We start from the raw sequence: 6,094 nt of genomic DNA on the forward strand, positions 1-6,094 counted from the left end.
CAAGAGGTGCAGTAACAATGGCAGCATCTGCTATAAAGGTTCTCCCATCTTCTACCGTTACTTTCACTCCATTATAACGTCTTCCTACTTTCGTAACTCTAAGGGTGCACAGAGAAAAACAAGAAAAGCAATGCTTGTGAGTCAGTCAATTATGTACCAAAGTAAAGAGGGGTTTCCATTAGAGTAACTGCTATTAACTAACCTGTGGCCCAACCGAATATCAAGACCTTTGGCCAGTGTATTAATAACAGGAAGATAACCCCTGACCATAAACCCATGCCCACCGGGAAGCAGCACTTCCTGTGCATCAGTTTAAAAAACAACCATGAATAACCATTCGAGCAAACTACGAGCACGTCATGACTCCCTATTAATATTTAGCAGAATAGTACTTGCTCAAGTGACTTCTAGGCTAGCATTCAGAGTCGATATTTTTCTAGGCTAGGAGAACACGTGATTCATGAACGAGAAGAATAACTATGAGATCACAACCACAAAAAACTAACATACGCAGTGCAAAAAAAGGTAATTTCTTTACTAGCATAATCTTGGGAAAAAAAGAAAAAGAAAAAGAAAAATTGATACAAGAAATGTAAGAATGAAAGGAAATGCAGCTAAAGAGATAGAGGAATTAACCTGATCCCAGCATTTAACTGAGATGGTATCAGCATCTGCAGCAAACCATCCTTCCATTCTGCATAGGTACCATTGAAGCACCTTATGAGCGAGCCCCTCCAACCTGAATGAGAGATTTACTTATTTAGTAAACTCATTTTAACTTGTGAAATAAAACGGTAACAAGATAAGTGTTATAGCATTCATAATACCTTAAATCTGGCCTTCTTTCGAAAACAATCGAGATAGCACGTTGTATAGACGTGTCCCCACTAAATTCCTGTCTTACTAGATCAGTCTACAGTGAATGAAGTTAAAGTTATGTCAGTAACAACATGCCTGAAAAATTCTTTCCTATTGATGAAAGAACTAAATATTGAGGGAGATTGAGAAAATAGTGTACATGCCTCTTTCAAGATGCTCTCAAATGTTTCACCAGTCTTTGAGACCAGATCTTGAGGAACTTGATTTCCATTCATATCATACAACGCGTAGCTGAAAATAAAAACAAGATTTTAGCCGCCAACCAGAGGTGACATGTAGTTGATTGAAAACATAAAAATAAAATTTTAGATCAATAACTTGAGAGAAAATCCCACCATCTCAAAGATCAGAAATGTATAGCTTCTGAACCGAATAGCCCACAGATGAAAACAGAAGTGATTTAGCAAATTAACACATCAGAAGTAAAAAGAATTACATACAAACCTTTCTAAATCATGGTCATACAAAACTGAGTTGTCCCCACTAGTACGATACAGGGGTAGTCCCAGTCTCCCAATGACAGGTGCCAATGGATTCTCCTTGCAAACTCCATGTAACCTGAAGCGTCGACATGAAGATAATAACTAGTAGGAAGCCAGAGGAGTAAAACTTCACACAAAGGAGATTTTACATCTTTTGACAAGCCAAAAAATATAATAATAAATTTTTTTACCATGATGCACCCAAGTCAACAGGAAAACCAAATGAATAATCGGTGTGAACTCGACCACCAATTCTATCCCGAGATTCCAACACAATTACCTGCAAAAATAAATTATCCTCAAGACCAATATTTTTAATCGAGCATGTCGTACTTCCAGATATATGCAGAGAACATACCTGGAACATAGCATCATGAAGAGCTCGTGCAGCTGCAATGCCCGCAAAACCACTGCCGATGACAATGACTGATGGAGAGGATACTGCATAAAAAAAAAAAAGACTCACTGAAGGAACGCTTAAATATTCTGCATATAGACATCTTTTTGTTCATGTTAGTGCATAGATTATCTTCAAACATCTTCGCGGATTAACAAATGGATCGAGAGAAATTATATATTTTTTAAACTAGAATAATAAATAAATCTTGAGCAGTAAAATAAAGTATAAATTCTACAAATTTAACCACAAAATAATGTCAGTTCCCTTAATTCCATCTCAAAACATGAACAAACGAAATAAGTAAAAAAAAAAAAAAAAAAAAAAATTAAAAAACCATCACAAAACATGAAAAAAAAAAAAAAATTTAAATACTTGAATGAAAATTTTGAGGAAAAAAATTAATTAAAGAACCTGAAACAAACCTCTTTGCATTTGGTAATCACTCTTGTTCCTTGACTCCATGGTTCCAATTCGAAGACGATGATCAAGATAATTGCAATAATAAGTAATTAAAAATTGTAAGCTTAATCCCGAAAATAAGTTGAATAGTCTTAACAACACGTATTGAAGGATAAAAATAAGAAGGCAAGTGATGAAAATGATTTGAATTTGCAAAAATATGCAGATTCAGCAAACAAAAATCCCAGTGAAGGATTCGAATAACTCCCAATATTGAATCAGAGTTAAACTTTGGGATGCTCAAGAAAATAAAATCCTGTGTAATTATTTTTTTATAATTTGGAGGGAAATTGAAATATTTATAGAATATGTTGGCCAACCGTTTAGATATTTTACAAATATAAATTTTCATTATTATATTTCTTAATAGAAAGAATTAGGAGTGAATGAGCAGTGAAGCACCGACACCATTTTTAACACTCCACGTGCTTGTGTACGTACCACACTTATCATTTTTGCACGTTTTGAATTGACCTTTATTGAGATTTGGACCGACTCGAAAACTGGATTACAAATTGCAAGGGAGCCAATGAATTAAGAGCCATGTTGCAGTGCTAATATGAATGATCTCGAGGTTGACGCAACGCACACATAGAGGGTCGGAATTATTTTATTTATGGAGGATCCATACCGGACATGTGAGGGCGCGGGCTTAGCTCATGAATTAATAGTCTTCTTCCAAGATCAAGACTAGTACCTACGATAATTGTGTTGTCCAACTTTTTTTACACGTTATGGTTGTATCGCTTCAAACAAAAAATCCTTTTCAGACACTTACATTTCAATAATATCTTGAGCAATACTACTCTTATAGAAATTATTGTACAGAACTCTTACAGAATACACACATACAGGATGAATGGGTAATTTTTTGTAATATTTTAATTCACTCCATCTCAAACACATCTGTAAGAATTTTGGAATTTTTTTTCTGTACAATAAGCATTAACCTAATATCTTTTACTAATATTATTTTACAGCCACGTGGTTTATCAGTTTGATTTAAATTATAAAATAAGGAGATATATCATCAATCCATCTGTCATTCAAATTGGCGTACTCAGATTTTATAAAATATTAATTTTTGGCAATTTCAAGAGAACATAGGAAAAAGAGTGGCATAAAGTCGCGATGGCACCGACCACGAGATTGACATTCCATAAGTCACAAAAGTGGCTAACGTATGACGCCCCCTTCATTTATTAAAAATTGTATAATTCGACCTTCGAGGTGTGTGCGCTCGATTGTTTCCTATGTCAATCAATATATTACCCTAACTCGATCCATTCATTTATATAAAATTTGACCAAATAAGCCCTGAGGTAGGGACCGTTTAGACCTTTTAATCCAAACATTGTCCCCAGGATTATATTTAATAAACAGTGAGACAATAAAATTAGAGACTTTATCCACTATTTATTTTTTTCAACCTGAAACATGTGATGTGACGTCAGTGGATTCAAACACGCGTGAAGGTACAGTTTAATTTTTTTTATTTTCTATAATAATCTCAAGTTTATTGGAGTGCATAACATGTGTCCTTAATTAATACGAATATAAATTAAAGAACCACTTTTTAAGTTGGGCTTGGGCCGGATTATTTTTTTAGTAACATTTTTAAAAGTCATTTCAAACTGGAGTGTCTGTCAACTGTACGTAGACGTAGAGATTATGTTCATGTAATTTTCAAGACAATCATACTTGGGATACATTGTGGTATTCAATATGGTGTCCAAAATAAACATCCGGCACCTCGACATTGGCCGAGGTGCCTGCCACGTCGGGGCCCGCCGGCACCTCGGCCAATACCAAGGCGCCGAGTGTCCATTTTAGATACCATGTTGGACATCACAATGTACCAAGAGCATTATCCTTTTCAAGAAGCCGGCAGACCTCCAATGGCGCCCCTATTTTTAACTTTGTCCCCAACCCGGGACAGGGAGCATATTTCAATTTTCACTTCCCTTTCGATATTCATTTTTGTAAGAATGAGAATGAAAAATATAGTCGTTGTGGGACCCATACAAAAGATAGAAAATCAAATATGAATGTTTGATATGATGGATTAACTGTCATATTTTTCATTTTTGTGGCTAAAAAATGAAAATCAAATGGGGGCTTACTAATTTGCTTCAATAAGAATTTGATAAGCCCTTGTTTGAGCCTCACTTTTTTGGAAGAATGAATTTTTGAATAGTGTATTGATGAAAAACGTATGGTTAAAAAATAAGGAAAAATTTTAAATTTGCGTTTAACATTATTTTATTGAAGAATGTGTGGTTAAAATAATGTTAAAAAATATATTTTTCTAAAAGAATGGATCTCAAACAAAGCCTAAATATGAGCTCACTCAAAATCCAACCTTAATAAAATGAGAGTACGAAAATATCCTTTAGTTTTATTATTCTCAAAATTAATAGTGTTGATATTTTGTAAATTGATCATTGTATCTTGAAAGATGCCGTCAAATTATGGCATCGATTTGGGGGGTGATGCTACCAAAAAATCGTACCTGTAGATTTCCCGAGCTTGATGACGGATGTGGAGCACGAACGTGATCTTCCGATACCTGAAACAAAGGCAACGAGGGGTGTTCTCGTCGCCCCTCCGATGCTTAAGTCGGAAAGGGAAATATATGCGTGAGGCTATGTGTTGAAGAACAATGTAAAAACGTACCTGAATAATGACCCAAGGTTCTGCTTTTATAGGAGTAGGTAGTGTACTCCTAGTAGGATTGTGTTGGTTGGATGTTTTTATCCAAGGGAATTTCTATTATAAAGAATGTCCTACTTGAAATGGAATTGTTTGACAAGTGGTGTTTTGGGCCGGATTATTTTTTTAGTAACATTTTTAAAAGTCATTTCAAACTGGAGTGTCTGTCAACTGTACGTAGACGTAGAGATTATGTTCATGTAATTTTCAAGACAATTATACTTGGGGTACATTGTGGTATTCAATATGGTGTCCAAAATGGACACTCGGCACCTCGACATTGGCCGAGGTGCCTGCCACGTCGGGGTCCTCCGGCACCTCGGCCAATACCAAGGTGCCGAGTGTCCATTTTAGACACCATGTTGGACATCACAATGTACCAAGAGCATTATCCTTTTCAAGAAGCCGGCAGACCTCCAATGGCGCCCCTATTTTTAACTTTGTCCCCAACCCGGGACAGGGAGCATATTTCAATTTTCACTTTCCTTTCGATATTCATTTTTGTAAGAATGAGAATGAAAAATATAGTCGTTGTGGGACCCATACAAAAGATAGAAAATCAAATATGAATGTTTGATATGATGGATTAACTGTCATATTTTTCATTTTTGTGGCTAAAAAATGAAAATCAAATGGGGGCTTACTAATTTGCTTCAATAAGAATTTGAGCTCAATAAATGGATGAAAATAAAAGACGTAACATTATTTGTTATCGTAATTGATGTTCAATACTAGCATTTTTGAATGGAAAGACTACTTTCTTCGTCTACGTTGATTGTTACTTAATTCATTCATTCACTCAAGTCATTTAAGTAATTCCTATAACGAGATAAGTTGACTAGTCGAGGCATTCATCCACGATCTTTCAAAATAATTAAAAAAATTAAGATAGGATCCACCGTTGGACTCTACTATTATAATATTTGATATTTTAATCAAGAATAGGACATCTTCATTCTTCTAAACTAATTAGTTCTCATTCTGGAGAAATTTTTCCTTCAATATATATATATATATATCACGTGTTTTAATTTACGATAATGCACCTCCACGTGTTGCACGGGCCATTTTAATTGTAATTAAATGAAAATCGTCTATGAGATTAGTCAAATTAGTAGTGCTACAGACGTGGAATTTTGAGTATTTAAATTATTATTCACCA

The 6,094-nt window shown here is 34.9% G+C and overlaps 1 protein-coding gene across 1 annotated transcript in view; it reads right to left on the reverse strand.

The window, feature by feature from the left end:
- Nucleotides 1–2,518, reverse strand: part of LOC111400605 (probable polyamine oxidase 2) — a 4,111-nt gene extending 1,593 nt beyond the window's left edge. The window contains exons 1-9 of the mRNA XM_023028009.1: nt 2,184–2,518; nt 1,720–1,802; nt 1,553–1,641; nt 1,324–1,437; nt 1,023–1,110; nt 828–913; nt 637–739; nt 203–300; nt 2–98 (exon numbers count right to left, since the gene is read on the reverse strand). Coding sequence (XP_022883777.1) covers nt 2–98; nt 203–300; nt 637–739; nt 828–913; nt 1,023–1,110; nt 1,324–1,437; nt 1,553–1,641; nt 1,720–1,802; nt 2,184–2,223 — 798 coding nt within the window. The 5' untranslated portion in view covers nt 2,224–2,518. The remainder of the gene's footprint in view (nt 1; nt 99–202; nt 301–636; nt 740–827; nt 914–1,022; nt 1,111–1,323; nt 1,438–1,552; nt 1,642–1,719; nt 1,803–2,183) is intronic.
- Between the last annotated feature and the right edge of the window lie 3,576 nt (nt 2,519–6,094).

This window comes from Olea europaea, chromosome 10, assembly GCF_002742605.1.
Source record: "Olea europaea var. sylvestris chromosome 10, O_europaea_v1, whole genome shotgun sequence".
Classification (NCBI taxonomy): Eukaryota; Viridiplantae; Streptophyta; class Magnoliopsida; order Lamiales; family Oleaceae; genus Olea; species Olea europaea.